Source organism: Lutjanus erythropterus, chromosome 20 (assembly GCF_056507025.1).
Source record: "Lutjanus erythropterus isolate fLutEry1 chromosome 20, fLutEry1.hap2, whole genome shotgun sequence".
Lineage (NCBI taxonomy): Eukaryota > Metazoa > Chordata > Actinopteri > Lutjaniformes > Lutjanidae > Lutjanus > Lutjanus erythropterus.
Genome location: NC_139336.1, coordinates 32,338,092 through 32,354,419, shown reverse-complemented (window position 1 = coordinate 32,354,419; position 16,328 = coordinate 32,338,092). Strand labels below are relative to the sequence as shown.

Below are 16,328 nucleotides of genomic sequence, written 5' to 3'. Positions count from 1 at the left end.
CTGATTTTATAGCAGCTTATAATTATATTTAAAAAAAAAAAAGAGCTTTATTTCTAAATGAAGAAATACACCCAGAGGTTATTTCACAAAGAAGCAGAATGTTTTTAGAGCTTGAACTCAGTCAAAACAGAATGAAATGATAAAATAAAGGTGCACAGAGTGTTGATAAATGTCAACAGCAATGATAAACGTTTTCTTTTCAGTACCTGTGACAAAATAAAAATATATATATATAAATGCAAAACAAACCCAGTGAAAAACAAGAGAAAACATCGAGTTGGTTCATTGAGACGTACGTGTGGATCAGTGGAACTGGTGCGAAACTTTGATGATTGGTGTTATAAACCATTTATTAACCGTTAATATATTGGTTATTCTGGTTTTGCTGTTTGACACCATTCAAAAAGATCCACATGACAAATGCATTTAAATGCTTATTTGGATTTATTTGTAATCAATTTCATCACAGTGCAAATACTACATTCACATTTAAAAGGCACATGAGAATTGTCAGTGCAAACACAAGGCACACTGGATTAAAGCGTTCACTTCCCTTTATGAATTCCTCACAATTAAAAACAAAACGTCACAGCACTTTTTCCATTTTTAAAAGAGGAAGGCTCTTAACAAATGTTATTATTAATACTCATTGTGCTGTAAAATATTGTGATAAACAAATATCAGGATTAAAATAAAAACAAAAAACTGTCCATTCTTTAAATCTGAGGCACAACAAATCATGTCCACTCAAGAAAGACTTTCTGTCTTCACTTCTTCCATTAGAAGAGCTGCAGATACAATCAGAAAGAAACAGTTTGACATTTTGGGAAATCTTGTTCAGAGTTGGATGAGGAGCCAGCAGCCCGCTAGCTTAGCTTAGCACAAACGAGAAGACAGAGGGAAACAGCTAGCCTGGCTCCGTCCAAAAGTACGAAAATCCACCTTGCAGCACCTCTAAAGCTCTCTAATTAACTCGGAATGTCTTCTTTGTTTAATTTGTACAAAAATTAACATGTCAACACGACAAATTGTGACAATTTCTTATCAGGCAACCAGCCGGCGGAGACCCGCCAAGAAACAGTCCCACACTTAAAGCCTCTGTAAAAGCTCAAATATCATATTAACAGACAATGAAAATAGTTAGTTGCTGCCCTTGTATCCATCGTTTTATCCAACTCTCAACTGAACATATTCCCAAAATGTTGAACTACCCCTTTAGAGATGAATGGTTTAATGACAGCTTTGGTTGTGCATCATTTAAGAACAAAATGATCAATCTCCACCTGACAAATAAACATACTGTGTTTCTGTGAAAACGTTCAGACGTCGTTTTGAACCCTGAACACTGGAAAGAAAAAAGTTTATAGTGCAGTTTATACGCAGAAACTCTTCACAGACTGGTGGAGTAAATCTGCAAAACATGAACTGGGTAAGTTTATCTTCAGAGGAAAGATAATAAACTAAAAGTATGAAATATACGAGCACAGCTCAGAAAAAAATTTATGTTTTTCACAGCAGACATTTTGACTTGTCATAGTAGAAAAAGCACAGGTGTTACTGATGACATTAAAGGAAAAGGTCAACATTTTGGGAAGCAAAGTTCACGAGTTATGATGCATTAGCTGATGGTGTTTTAGTCTTAGTTTAGTTTTTCTTCATAATGTTATGTTTGAGGAAAATGTTCCCCATAGCGTAATCTTTTCATTATGACTTTACATTTCCTGCATCACGTTACCTACTTCCTAGCTTGCTAAACTTTTAGCCACAGTGACTTCTAGACGCAGTCAGTTGTAGCACTCATGTTTATGTGCCCAGTTTTTGTACCGATTGAACAAACAAGACATTAAGTTTCTTAGTGAACTTTAGATGTGCTGCAATTTATATTTTCTTCCCTCTGGACAAAGCCAGGCTAGCTGTTTCTCCCTGTTTCCAGTCTTTCTGCTAAGCTAAGCTAACTGGCTACTGGCTCCAGCTACATATCTAGCATAATGTAGAGTGGTTAATGTTCACTCTGTTCCTCTAACCCTCAAAAAGATTATTTTATGTTTTTGTACAGAAGTCTTTATGCTACATTAAGCTAACTGTCTCATAGCTGTAGCTTCATGTTTAGCATACAGACATGAGAGTGGTATCAATCTTCTCATCTTACTCTCAGAAACTAACTAATCTAGAACTATCAAACTATTCCTTTAAGATTAAATAAGTTCTTCTTGGGGAAATGATTGTTTTATTAGCAGCAGATTTAAGCAGCGGAAATGGTCTTTATGCTAACGTTAGCTAACTGTCTCCAGCCACAGAGGCATGAGAGTGGGATCAATCTTCTCATCTAACCCTCAGCAAGAAAGTGAATATATGTTTTTCCCAAAATGTTTTCTTTTCCTTTAAAGGTGGCTCTGTTCTGTTTAGGTGTCCCAGTAAACCATGATGGTGTGACAGTGAGCCAGCATGCACAACACCAGGACCCTGAAACAGCTAAATGGAACTCAGCCATCACTGATTTTATTATTTACACCTGAGCTTTTCCTCCTGTGACGTGTCAAAACTTCACAGTAGGAAACATATTTGTGAAAAATGGCCTTTCTATTAACTATCATACTTGTGGTAAACCTTCCACTGTTGAGTATGACGCAGTCTGTTTGGCTGCTTCTTCTTCTTCTTCTTCTTTACTTGATGTTGCGGCAGCTGTCGCCCTCACAGGACTGCAGCTTTATGAGCCGCTGGTTCATCGCCTGCAGGACGGCCGGATCCACCTTCTTCACGATGTTCTCCAGCTGGTGGGGGTCCGACGTCAGGTTGTACACTTCCACAAACGACTGGGGACACAAACAAGAACAGACGCTGAGTCTTTTTCGCACAGCAACTCACACGTACCAGTATGTCGAACACAAACACGTTTGCTGTACCTCGTTGTCTGCAAACTCGCAGTACTGCAGGTTGTTTTTACTGTCGAGGGTCCTGACGCAGGCGTACGTGTTGTTGTAGGCGTCTTCGCACACGCAGTCTGGGAAACATTGCTGGAGAAAATCAAGTGTTGAGTTAATGTGACAACTAAGAATTATTGACAATTCTTGCTACCATTTTGTTTTAATGCTCTGCACTACTGTCATATAGGGCTGAACAGTTAAAAAAAAATTTACTGAAATCACAATCTGGTCTGCTGCAATTTTCAAATAGCAGGAGGTGAAATACTTGATAAAACTTTTGTTTGTAAAATATTTGTGGTGCTGCAGAGATGCACTGGCCAACACATCAGATTCCACAGAAAACATCTTTGCAGGGCTGCAACGATGATTATTTTCAGTGCCAATCAATCTGGCAATAATTATTATGATTAATCGATTAGTTGTTTGGTCCAGAAAATGTTCATCAGCGCTCATCAGTCCAAGATGACTTCCTCAAATGTCTTCTGTTGTCCACAACTCAAAGATATTTACTTCATTGTCAGAGAGGAGTAAAGAAAACAGAAAATATTTCTATGCTATGCTTCCTGTTTTTAATTTACATTTTACACAGTCTAGACACTCACAGACAGTCCAGGGCCGAGTTTGGGACAAGCAGGATCTGTTGTTGGGTGTCCCTCTCCGGTGTACTCAACCAAGAAGAAGGGACGCACTGTGCCGTTACGCAGAGACGGCGCCTAGAAACAGTCACAGAGTTTAAAGTTTAGTTTTTAAGATCGAGGAAAAAGCAACATTCAGGAAAACATTTAAAGAAACAGCTGACCATCTGAGAGAGGAAAGACTGTCCGTCCACGTTCACAGAGGACAGGTTGGTACCAGATATGTCCAGTATGGTGGGAGCCAGGTCGATGTTCAACACCGGAGCCTGAAGGAGACGTAAAGAAAGAATTTAAAAAAAACAAACAAACTAGAGGCAAAGATTATAGCCACTTTTCTGCAGCGGAGGATTGTTTGTGACCTGCAGTGTCTGGTTGGGTTTGATGCCGGGGCCGCGGACCATGAGCGGGACCCTGATGTCAAATTCATACAGCTGCCTCTTATCGATGGGCAGAGAGAACTGACCTGGAACGGAGAGGACAGACGATTACAGCTCACAGACAGGAAATACTGTGTGTATTTGCAGGAGATTCTCTGGTCGCAGAGCGTTCAGACCTGTGTGGTAGCCGTTGTCTGAGGTGTAGAAGATGTAGGTGTTGTTCAGCTCCTTTACACTCTCAAGTTTCTTCACCAGCAGCTCCACCATGTCGTCCACAGATAACAGAGTCTGCCACCTGCAGGACACACCATTATTTAGACGTTTTCTTAAAGTTTCGTTTTAAGATAATTTTTGGATGTTTTTTTATTGAGGGTGTGGCATGAAACAAAGGTCACTGGCTGGAACCGAAACCAACCAATCCAAAACGTTGGTATTTGATGTCCTGATGCATTTAAGAACAGCTCAGAAAAATCCTGCTGACTCTGCTTTTATTTATGTTCTTTTACTAAAGTAAAATTTTGAATGCACTGACCTGTAACAAAGTATTTCTACACCGTTGTACTGCTACTTATTCTTACGTAAAAGATGTGAATACTTCTTCCAACACTGCAAGACTTGTAGCGAGCCAACATCCCGCCATAACACGACATTATAACTTCATAAATGTTCATACAAACAGTTAACTTGGAAACAACACACCAGAGAAATGTTGGTCAGTCGTACCTTTTCCTGTAAGCATTATCCAGGAAGTCGAGTGAGCTGCTTGACATGGGGTTACTGGGCTGACGCAGCAGCCAGTGTTTGTCCTGAAACACACACACACAAATAGAGATTCACTAGAAAAGACTGTTTAGAAAAACATTTATCGGATTTAATAATGATTGACGTTAAGCTGGACAAACCTTCCCTGGTTTGTCAAAGCTGCCGTCTCGAGGGGCTTTAACGTCGCTGAACTCTTTCTGGTACTGCGGTGCAGCCGTCCAGGGGGAGTGAGGAGCTGGAGGGGACAGCATCATGAAGAACGGGTGCTGAGGGCTCCTGTCGTCCAGGAACTTAAGGGACCGGTTCGCCTGGATCGACGAATACAAGACAAGACTGAATACGCTACAAAATCTCACCTTAAATTAAAAAACGCAGGTGGGGAGGCTCAGAGGAAACAACGGCGTCTTTGTTTGTTCGAACCAGGATCAGATATCGGGCCACAAACACCAACAGTCTGTAAATGACCGCGTGAGAAAATAAACCGAGCTGAACACGGAGGTTTGTACATTTCCTACATCTGTGAGTCATTATCACACCAGGAAAATAACAACTGATCTCACTCTGCAAAATACATGTTATTAGACGTGACAGTCTCACAGCGGGTTAATGGAGCCTTTTCAAAGCTGAAATTACTTTGGAAATTATGCAACTTCTTCTACCAAGAGAAGGAAGCATATATATTTATATTTTATTTATTTTTCACTACTTGATGAGCAGGAACAGACAGATACAGCACTTTATTTAAAAAAGTATATACTTTTATTTATGCCATTGTGCATTTTATTTCCCATTTTCATATGCAGTCAAGTCCAGAGTTTTGAAAGGACGGTTCTATGTGAAGAATATTAATTTGAATGCTCACATTGGGGGCTTTGTGCAGCTTTTGGAGCAGGAACAGCTGAAGTTTCCTTCAGAAGTATTTAATTTACCACTTTTATATGTAGTATAGCAACGATGTTTCTGTAATAAAACTCAAAGACCAACTGACATGTGATGTCCATTGTTTTTGGAGATATGAATCGTGATATACAGCCTCTCAAAGTGTACAACTGAACTTTTTCCCACGCTCTAGTGTTAGAAAAGCAAACAAAAATCACAAAAAATCATCATATTGAAGTGCAATACTTCATCGTGATAGTATCAAAACGGGAGATAAGTGAACCATCCCAGCCCCACTTATGTATGGGAACTAACAAAAAAAAAAGTGACACATAAAACGTATTACCGGCTGCACCTAAATTACAAATTAGAAAGTGCCACCAGTGTAAAGCAGCACGGTTGTAAACTCATAATGTTGTTTAGTCTGCTGCCCACAAGTTCCTCAACTTTATGAGAGTGCAACAACAAACCCTTTCGTTACGTAACGAAGGCAGCCAGCCGGGCAGCTGACAAGAGAAAGTTCAGCCCTCATAAACGATGATTAAAGCAGAGAGACTCGTCCGTCAGCTGACGAGGGTGATCGCAGCAGCAGGAGCGTGACACCATGAAACAGAGGGCGACACAGATTTAAATAAAAACGCAAAGAAAACAAAAGCCTTCAATCAGAAGCTCTAAAATCTAAATGTGAATACTGAGACAGAAGTGAAATGCAGTACAAACCTGTTTTCTTACGTTTCTACTGAACCAACCAGTTGTGGATGATTAACATCCCACCCTGCTGACTGGCTGACAAAGAAGACTCACCACACATTTTACATTTCTACAGCAGCAGCTGATTCAGACAGTTTGGAGGTGAACAGTCATTTTGTTCCCGTAAACCTTTACAGAAACGTCTGTACAGATGCATGACTGCTGATCACAGGCTCGCTACACACAGCGCTAAAGAACGTGATTAGTACTCACTATGAGGTCAGTGAGGTAGTCCTTTTCATAACTGTCTCCGTGCTTCTCCTCTTTGCCGTTGACTGACAGTGTGTAGTTGTAGTACTGTGAGTTCCCCACCTGGAACCACATCGAAAAAGGCTGCTGTGACTGCAGAGGTACTTCAGAAATATTAGTATTTATGTGTGTTTACATGCGTGTGTTTAAGACTCACCAGTGCGTTCCACTGGTCCCAGCCAGGAGGAATATGGCCGACGTCTCCTGCGTCTTTCTTACCATACTGATGACAGAAAAAACAGTCGAGTTACAACTTGTGGCTTGTGGGTCAAATCTGGCCCCGGGTAGGATGCTGGGTGGCCCTCAATCCCTCAATCCACTGCTTTTTGTTTGTTTGTACGTCAGTAAATGTTTGATAATGTTCCTTGGTTGTTACTCAGGCAGTTTCATATTATCTTACACAGACTAAAAGAGCTTAAACATGCTATTTGTCCTGTAGGAGCAGTTTATGATTTATACTTAGAAATCCAACATTTGAGTGACTGCAGAAATACCTCTTTGACCCTTCATCCCTTTCCTCAGTCCCTTCATTCCTCGTCCTCTTCATCCCTCTCCTTGGTCCCTCCATCACTCAACCCCTTCATTGCGCTCTTTTACTCCTTTATACCTCAAATCCTTCATCCTTTTCATCGATTCCCTCCATCCCTCTCGTCAACTCTTTCATTCCTCCCTTTGATCTCTATCATCCGTTCGCACATGACCCTCTTCCATCCTTTTCAAATCCCATCATATCCCATATATCTTTATACTGAACATAAGGTGAGGTCTTTGTTAGTGAATCCAAAACTTGAGTCACTGCATGATGTCAGAGGTTCCAGTTGTGTTTAATGACAGATGTATCCATCAGCCAGATATTGGCCTTTTTTTGTTTGTTTTATCAGCAGAATTTTTCTGTATATGTGATCCTTCAGCACCACCGAGTGTCCTTTCATCCCATTATACTGGAGCGAAGGCTGAGAACTCCACATGCATGTTTGATTTGGGATGATCTAACTCTAATTATCTGTATCTTCTGTGTAGCATAAAAACTCTCATTTCAATGTGCAGCCCCGAGTTGCAGAAAGACAATAAAAACCAAGGTGACTAACCCACCCACCACCGCTGCCAAAGCCGCTGCGACCTGACCACGACCCTGCAGCACATCCTGCCCCCTGAGCAGTCAGCGTCGGTTTAACACTGGTTCTGGTATGCAGCTAATGTTTTTTCCTATTCATTTTGAAAGAGTAACGGCCGGTGGGGAAACTCCAACACTCGACCAACTAATGGTGCAACTTTGACACGGCATTTAGAGTGCATGACCCCCCCCCCCCCCCCCCGCCCCCCCCAGCCAAAACAGGAAGTGTTATAAACTGATAAAGCGTTTGTCCAGACCTGGTTCAGATATTTCCCAGCGAAGAACGTCTGGTACCCCTGCTTGTTGAGGTAGTTGGGGAAGGCCTCGGGCTCTTGGCCTTTCTGCCACTGAGGGCTGGAGCAGTTCCCAGACACAGAGTTGTTCCTCACCTCGTGGTTGTGGGGGTACCGGCCGGTCAGAATGCTGCTCCTGCTGGGGCAGCACAGCGGCGTGACTGTAAACTTCACAGGAGGAGGAAGCGAGAGGAGGAAGAGAATAGGGGAACAGAGGAGGAGTGGGGGGAAAAAAAGATGATGAAAGAGAAGCATGACAGTGGAGATGAGGATGTGTAAATCTTTCAGTTTCAACATGTTAAAACTGTGTGTAATCTAAGACAAATGCAGCTGCGTGTTCGAAAACACACGTTAAAACTTTATAAATGAGAAATAAATTTAACAGAAGTGCTTTTAGACTTAATTAATTAACAGGCTTTTATTTTTCCCTCTCATATTTTAAATGTTTTATAAAAGGTGTACTGCAAATATAAATCTTAAATTTGCAGAATTTCCTTCATATTTTTTTTTTATTTACTTGGGGACCCAAATAAAATCTCCTGTGGGCTTCGACCCGGTCTGGTCTGCAGGATCAGTGGATGAAATTCACCCTGGTTGCTGAGAGAGGACTTGAGGGTCTAAGTCCATGTTTGTTGACGTCAAGAAATGTAAACTTATGCAATTATTTGTGCAAAATGCTTCATTACAGCCTGAATGTATTTTATAATTTGGCAAACAGGACATTTCCAGCTCATTAATTAGCTCATTAGGCTAATTACTCAAATTTCCCTGCATGTGTCTCTTAGCAACCAAGACTAGTCTCATCTGAGTTCATAGGACACAACATTCACTGTGTTTCATACAGGCTGTACAGGGGTTTCCAGCAGACTACAGTGGGAGAGGAAAGACGAAAAAGCACATTTCTGTTACTTTTTTCTAATCATTACTTTTGTTTATGAAGTATTGGAAAATGTAACTTCTTTGGGCATCACACAATTATTCGTCTCAACAAAAGTGTTCACACTTATGTTTTTATCTCAGTTTTCATGATTCAAAGTTAAAAAAAAAAATATCTGAAAGGTTTATTGCAAATCATATCACATTTGCAATATCAGTAAAACATAATTGCAGGTAGATATTCTTTCCAAATTGTTCAGCCTAACACACATCAACACAAATCTGCACCCAAGAGTCTGATTTTCCATTTAGAAAAGAGATGAGCCGTGGCAACCAGACGTCTACTTCCTGAAAAGCTATAAAGTCTGATGTGTGTAGACGTCTGTGTGGTTATAATCTGTCAGCCTGGTTTCATTTTCAGGTGATTTAGTGAAGGTAAACACAGGTAACAGCTGTGTGTAATGGCACCGCGCTCTGGTGCTGCACTTCTTCATCAACATATCCTGCTGCCTTCAGGCGCTGCAGGAATTTTAAAGAACAAAAAGAGAGGCGTTTCAGAACTGAAGGAAAAGCAGTTTGGAAACGACTAATAAAATATTTTAAATATTAAATATTTTAGTGTCCTTTTATTGTGACCAGTTCAAGGAACACCTGTGGAATAATCCTGCTGTTTAATCAGCATCTTTACATGACACACCTGTCAGATGGCAAAGGAGTAAGTACTCACAAACACGAATTTTAACAAATTTGTGATTTAAATTTGAGAGAAATAAACATTTTTCTGTGCACAGAAGCGGTCTGAGATCTTTCACTTCAACTCGTGAGAAATGGAAGCAAAAACAAAAGTGTTGCGTTCAGATTTTTGTCGAGTTCACATGAGACCATGTGAGAAGTTCAGAGAGGAAATTACTGAGCTGACGACTCAGAGACATCTGACACATCACAAGACGTTTCACAACCGCCGGTTTAATCTTTAACCGTGTGTTGTATTTACTGGCTGCATATGAAGACGGACGAAATGACAGATCCTCAAAAGTGAAGGCAGAACATCTTGATCGCCTCCTGCTGGCTGGGTGCAATATAGGTCATAAATCCCGCCCCCTCAATGTCACATCAGTCAAAATAAATTTTTCTCTAACATGGTTTGTGTCATTTTAGGTAGTTCGTATCATGCTGATATTTTATCAAGTATTTATTTTTCCAATCAGTTTGGTTTTCATTAATTATTTGATGCTATAAAAAGTGGTTTCACGTCATGACTGACCTCAACCCTGCGACTCAAACCTCGATCACCGCTGCATAGACTCTGACTGATGATGAATGATGTCACCAGTGCAAGATGGCAGCACTCGTATCTGGGATCATTTGGTTTCATTTTTGTACAGCAGGAGGAAGTGGTTCTTCTTTATTCGCAGTCTATGCCTGTATTCTATAAACTTCACTTTTGTTTTTAATGAAATATCTTGATCTGAAATGTACCAGCAGCTGCAGAATAAATACAGTGGAGTAAAAAGTACAGCATTTCCCTCTGAAATAAAAAGTATAAAGCAGCATGAAATGGAAATACTCACAGCATTCACAAATGTTGCTCCTGCATCTCCTATTAAGGCTTTAGTTTTCTTCATCGGGTTCTGCAGAACAGGAACAAGAACAGACAAACATCCAAAGTGTCATAACATGCAAAAGAGCCCAGAGAGAAATCAAAGGACAAAACAGCCTCTGCTCTATAAATAACAATAAACTGAGAAGGTCTATGAGCACCGACAGTGATATGAACTTGTTAACTTTAATGTTACGTCTCTGTTTAATTAACAGTTACTGGGTGGACCGCTCGTGTTTGTTACTGTCTGAAAAACGTGGTTTTAACAGTTGGAACTATTGATTATTTTAACATTTATCTACCATTATTTGGTGAAGATCAAACACGATTAGGTGACAGATTAATTGACAAGTGACAATGCATATTGAAATGCAACTATTTTAACAATCAATTCATTGTTTAAGTAATTTTTCAAGCAAATAGGAAAAATCACTCTGCTCAAATGTGAGTATTTGCTGCTGTTCCTCATCCTACACGACAGTCAGCTGGATATTTTTAAGTTTTTCACTGTTCTTTGCACAAAAGAAATCAACTTCATTGTGTCACCTCGGGGTCTGGGAAGCTGTAATTGTCCCTTTTCACATTTTACAGACCACATGGATAATCAACTGATTGAGAAAACAATCAGCAGATTGATTGCTAATGAAGATAATTATTAGTTGAGGCTTTGTTCCAGAACAAACTGCAGTCAGATCTGGGACACAGTTTTGTGTGTTTTCTCAAAATGGTGTGCAACAAGTTTTGAAGGACGTTTTCTCTGGTTTGGTGGGCGTGTCAGCGGTGTTACTCAATTAACAGTTACGTGTGTATAAATACCACCGTATAGAAAAGCCAGTAAAGTTTATGTTCACATAAACTTTCTGCTTACTTTTGTCGGTGCTTGTAAGAGTTTAGAGCCTCTAATTTCCTGCAGGTGGCGCTACAACTATGATTCAGAGCCCACTACTTCCGGCGAACTGCTCGGATCACATCCAACTTAGAACTCTGCCTTCATTTTGATCTCAGCTGTACACCTTTAAGGTTTTGTGGCTGCATCTTTGCACAAAATCTCCACAGACCGACACAAAACACCTGGCAAAGCATTCACAGACTCAGTGGGGAAGGGTCACCCCCATGTTTCGAAAGACTGCCCTCCTGGATGCCCTTTGGTAGATGTAATGTGATAAAGTGCCCTCTAGAGCGTCCTTGTAGACGGGTTTCAGTGCGATGACATCACAGAGATGCACGAGGAACTAGGGGGCAGACGGCAGCGTTTGTCCACACAGCACAACCAGTGTTGCCAAAAGATTTAGCATCTTTCCAGGCTCTTTTAGTGACTTAGAAAAAGCGAGCAGTGACAAATTTAGCAACTTTTTCTCCTAATAGCGTGGGGTCTCTCTCTTCCTCTCCCTCTCTTGGGCCGTGCTGGCGAGAAGGAGGACGGTCGTGTCTAAAAGAAAACCCCAGACCTGTGGTCTCTAATCCTGTGGGATTGATTATTCTAACCTAATCCATGATCTCGCGAGTTCAAAGGTTCCCTCCTGGACACGATCGAGGAGGACACTTCAGGAGACACAGCCTGCAGCCTGTAAACATGTCAACAGTTTGTTTGCGCTCCTCTCTCACTCTTTCTCGCTCTTTCTCGCCAGCCCTCGCTGCAGATCTCTGCCTCAGTGTGTTTTCTCATCAATTCCTCACCATTACTGAGATCTAATGTATTGATGCAATCGGCACAGTCTGAGGTACTTTCTGATATAATCGGCGTCGGCTCGTCACTGTTACAGACCTACAAAGTTTTCGCTCGTGTCCCATGTCTTGTGATTTTCACTTTGAGTAAAATAATTTATTGATGTGTTACGTTTGATAAACAGCCTCAATAACCAACAAAAAACAGGGAAGTTGAGCAAAATTAACACGTCAGCATCACATAGTAAACTTAGTGAGGCGACTTCATGAGTCAGCCGACATTTTACTGTTTTTACATTTTACAAGCTGTGATATGACATTTTATGATTCAGTCAGCAGTTATTTACAAAACTACACTGAATATATGTTGATTACAGCTGTTGAATAAAATCTTTTGACCAGCTACCAAAGACGTTTTGCTGAATGTGTGCACACGATGTAACATTTATAAACCAGAAATCCATCTATGAGACAAAACATGTTTCACAAGTTTCATCATGATCTGATATATTGATTGTTTGGGCGACTATTTGATATTTGCCAGTTCACTTCAGGGGTCAGTGATCAATATCAGACAATATCATTATAAAAAAAAAAGAAACAAACTGAAGATTTTTGGAGAACACACATGACCGGTAACAGAGCAGCTGGACTCATAATCTATAATCATTATTATCTTATTGATACAGTTCTTATTCACTTTATAACTTTATAGCCAGAATTTAATACCTTTTATTTATGAGCATGATAATTTATTTCCTGTGTTCACCTGCATCTGTCTCCTGTGGATCAATAAACTCTTATCCAACTTGTTTTATAGACTTGATCTTATGTGATGTCGTCGTTTAAACTATTTTAATCTTTTGTGTTTATTTGAATTGATATGACAGGATGTCGCCTTATTATCTGTTCCATCTTTATCTATATCGACTATTCTAATCCCTTTATTTTTATTGACATGTTGTCATTTCTATTTAATTTTACTTAATGTTACATACATTAAGTTATTATTATTATTATTATTATTATAAACTGTTGTAAATGAATGAATTCTGCCTATCAGTTCACTTGATTAATGAACTTTTAGTTCCAGCAGTGAAACATGTTTCCTTCCTGAGACCAGCAGACTGAACAGCCCAGTTCTGAGCTTCTGTGTCGATATAATATGGATAATAATGTGATAAAAACACCATAAAGTGTGATAAGGTGACTCTAAACTTAACTTTGCATCAATATAAACACACTATACACCCTGACAGGTGTGTGTGTGAAGGTAAGAGCATGAGAAACACGCTCACAGGTCTATCTGGGATCAATACATGTGATTATTGATAGGTGTTTTTACTCACCATCCCCCCCAGCTGAACGTCCTGGTCGTCGGACACGATCAGGATGATGTTGCTCGGTTTGACGCTCGGTTCGGCGCACCTGACGCAGCAGGTGAGCAGCAGCGTCGACAGCAGCGCGAGGAGCGTGAGGGCTGCTGGGAGTCCCGCGTGGGGGGCGACCGTCGCTCCCGATCCGCTCCTCAGACCTGCCATTAGGCCTCGCGCACCGCAGCAGCACCGGGCCTGCAGCTGCTACACACACACACTCTGACACACACACACACACACACACACTGTGACTGTGACTCTGTCACTGACACACACACTCTGTTCACTGCGCTGTTCAACTGAAGCTCGGTTTCACTTCCTGCTCAGAGGGGAGTGTGTCTGTGTGTGACTGAGTTTGTGTGTGTGTGTGGTTTGAATTAAGCTGGTCAGATACACACACATACACACACACACACTCTCTCAAACACACACACACTGTGAGAGTTTGAGGAAGTGCAGTGAGTGTTGGAGGTCATATGATCAGTGGGAGGAGTGAACACACTGAGAACACACTGTTCAACACGACTTAACACAACTTTTATACAACTTTAACAACTGAAATGATCCTGACAGGATGGATACACAGTTACCATGGTAACTATAATCACATTTAGTGACATACACAACTATTATATTATATTATATTATATTATATTATATTATATTATATTATATTATATTTCATATACAAAGCCCCCCCTTCAAAAAGTGATTCATTTTGTGATATAATTTTAGCCAACGAAGAAAACCATTTCTTAAAAAAAAAAAACTTATTTATTAATTAAATTATATATTATATTCTGTTACGTTACATTATGTATGCAGCACATTAATATCACATTATGTTATGTTGTGTTATATACTTTTAGATTAGAGTAGATTAAATATAGAAATCCATTAAGCCTATTAAATAAAATAATAAAGTCTTGACTTATTATGTTACATCCAAAATAAAGACCTATTTATAAAGAAGTATTTTTGTAGTTTATTGTATTCTAGGCTACCTTATTATTATATTATATTATATTATATTATATTATATTATATTATATTATATTATATTATAAAGGATTAGATTACATTAGATTAGACTTATTATGTTAAATCTAGATCTATTTATTAAAAAGTACTTTTGTAATTTATCACACTGTTCCCATTATATTTAATATAGAAAGCCATTATTTAAAAATGAAATTTCATTACATAATATTATTCAACATAGAATACTATGTTCTATGACATTGTATTTTATTATATCAGCCAATATTATATTATAGTCTGTAGTACATTAAATTATATTATATTGTGTCATGTTATATACTTTTATTCTATATTATGTTATTATGTTAATCCACTACAGAAAGCCTCGACATATTTTAAGTTCATTTTATATTAAATTCAACAGACAGAGACTTTTTATTTTATTTTAAAGGACAACTACTTTACCATTTTTTTCAATTTAAAGACGGACGCGTATTAACACAAATAATCTGTTTGGAACAATAATGTGTGTTTGATACAAATCTCTAAATAAGGCAAATGGATGATTGATGTATGCACACAATATCTGAATTTAATTTTATGGAAATGTGTTCGATGCAGAATGACAATTTAAACAAAATATTTTTTTTTAAAAAAGAAGAAAATTTAATTTCACTCAAGAGGGAATTATTAAAGTAACTGTAACTGCTGGACAGCAGATGATGCATTTTGAGGAGGAAGAAGAAGAAAGAGGAGGAAGACAAATGATAAAAACATGAAGGTCCGTCTGCAGAGCTGCCTGGGTCATAATTATTTAAAACTTGAAGTAAATCTTGTGTCTCTGATCCACAGCCTGGGAAAGTCATGGTCCTGCTGAAAGTGAAAACGCTGCCCGTCATCAAGCCTCTGCAGAAACCTGATAAACAGCTGAATATTTGATTCAGGTGTGTTGGAGCAGAAAACATCTTGAAACACGCAGCGTGGTGATAAAACACTGAGTCACATAAACACCAGGGCTGCATGTAGAGGCAGATTTCACATGACAGCTCTGCCCGCGCCACAATTATTTAAAACATCTTAAATTTAAAACTATTGTTGAATCATGAGTTTCTGGCCCTCACAGCGTCACGGACGAACAGGTGTTAGCTTGTTTATAGAGCTTCAGCTCACAGACACTGAGGGCAAGGTGTGATTCTGAACTGCCAAACAGGACCTATAAAAGGTTTCTGTGACCATATGACTGAGGAAATCACCAGGGCTGATGTGTGAAAAGGCAGATCTGAAACTACACCGTAAAACCAAAAGCTCAGAATAATTATTTGTAATAAAAGTTTAGAAACTTAAAATTGTTGAGTGCCAGCCAAATGATTTTTAATTTTATTGAGTTAAAGTTTTTTTTTTAAGAGATTTTAAAGAAAGAAGCTGATGAATATTGAATTAACTGAACATTAAATAATCTTTTTTTTTTTTTTTCATTTGTGGTCTTTGAGCGCCATCTGGTGGTGATTCAACACCACACCAAAATACATGGGGAGAAAAGTTTCAGCAGCTGATCTTTATCTCTGTTCTCTGTGGCTCAGTTCAGAGCGTGACTGCTTTGCAAACAAGACGCTTCAGGTTCAGTCCTTCCTCTGAGTGTCGTATGTCTTTGAAGATTTTCATAAAGTAGTTTACTGGAGTGTAGAAAGTGTTTTTGGAGTGTCTGCTCAAGTGGTGGAGGGAATTTGCAACCTACCTGCCAATTTTTGACAACTTAAGATGTCCACAGAACATGTTCTAGACTCTCTGTCATGTGCTCTGCATGATGTACACACTGATATCATGTATGTTGCTGTCGTGTGGAGGAT

General features: G+C 39.4%; 1 protein-coding gene across 1 annotated transcript; it reads right to left on the bottom strand.

Annotated features, from left to right (window-relative positions):
- Positions 1-425: 425 nt before the first annotated feature.
- Positions 426-13,889, bottom strand: gnsb (glucosamine (N-acetyl)-6-sulfatase (Sanfilippo disease IIID), b). The gene is made up of 13 exons (XM_084746092.1): positions 13,474-13,889; positions 10,431-10,490; positions 7,948-8,151; positions 6,734-6,799; positions 6,541-6,639; positions 4,839-5,006; positions 4,660-4,742; positions 4,113-4,231; positions 3,919-4,022; positions 3,724-3,825; positions 3,527-3,637; positions 2,904-3,014; positions 426-2,813 (listed from the first exon to the last, which is right to left on the bottom strand). Exons 1-13 carry the CDS (start codon positions 13,663-13,665, stop codon positions 2,664-2,666), a joined length of 1,569 nt encoding a protein of 522 aa, XP_084602218.1. The 5' UTR covers positions 13,666-13,889; the 3' UTR covers positions 426-2,663.
- Positions 13,890-16,328: the final 2,439 nt, after the last annotated feature.